At 63.8% G+C, this 340-nt stretch overlaps 1 protein-coding gene across 1 annotated transcript in view; it reads right to left on the bottom strand.

Moving 5' to 3' along the window:
* The window catches only part of RALGDS (ral guanine nucleotide dissociation stimulator), a 31737-nt gene that overhangs the window by 9491 nt on the left and 21906 nt on the right, over nucleotides 1–340 (bottom strand). The window contains 1 exon segment of the mRNA XM_011931426.1: nucleotides 4–295. Within this exon segment, the coding sequence (XP_011786816.1) occupies nucleotides 4–295 (292 nt within the window).

Here is a 340-nt window from a genome sequence, read left to right as displayed (position 1 = left end):
TACAGGGGCTTGGACTGCAGACCACAACCTGAGAACAGATGAAGGCAAAGAGGGGGCCCAGGCCCCTCCTGTGGCGTACCCTGGCCACCTCGATCCAGTGCTCCACCACCCTGGCCCTGTCTGGGGCTTTTGTGCTTCGGTCCCCGAGGCAGGTGGTGATGACGCAGTTGGCCACGCTGTTGAACTGGGTGACAGTGGCGCGGATGGTGGGTGCCAGGTGCTCCTTGCCCTTCTTGTCCCGCTGGGACCAGATGGAGCCCAGGCAGTGGTAGGGCACCACCTTCTTGAACAGCTCCTGGGGAGGAGGGTAAGCGTCACCTGGCCCTGCCCCAGCAGTCTG

The sequence above is a fragment of the Colobus angolensis genome, unplaced genomic scaffold (genome assembly GCF_000951035.1).
Source record: "Colobus angolensis palliatus isolate OR3802 unplaced genomic scaffold, Cang.pa_1.0 Scaffold9, whole genome shotgun sequence".
NCBI lineage: Eukaryota > Metazoa > Chordata > Mammalia > Primates > Cercopithecidae > Colobus > Colobus angolensis.
Note: the sequence above shows the minus strand (reverse complement) of the source record. Positions and strands in the feature narration are given on the sequence as shown.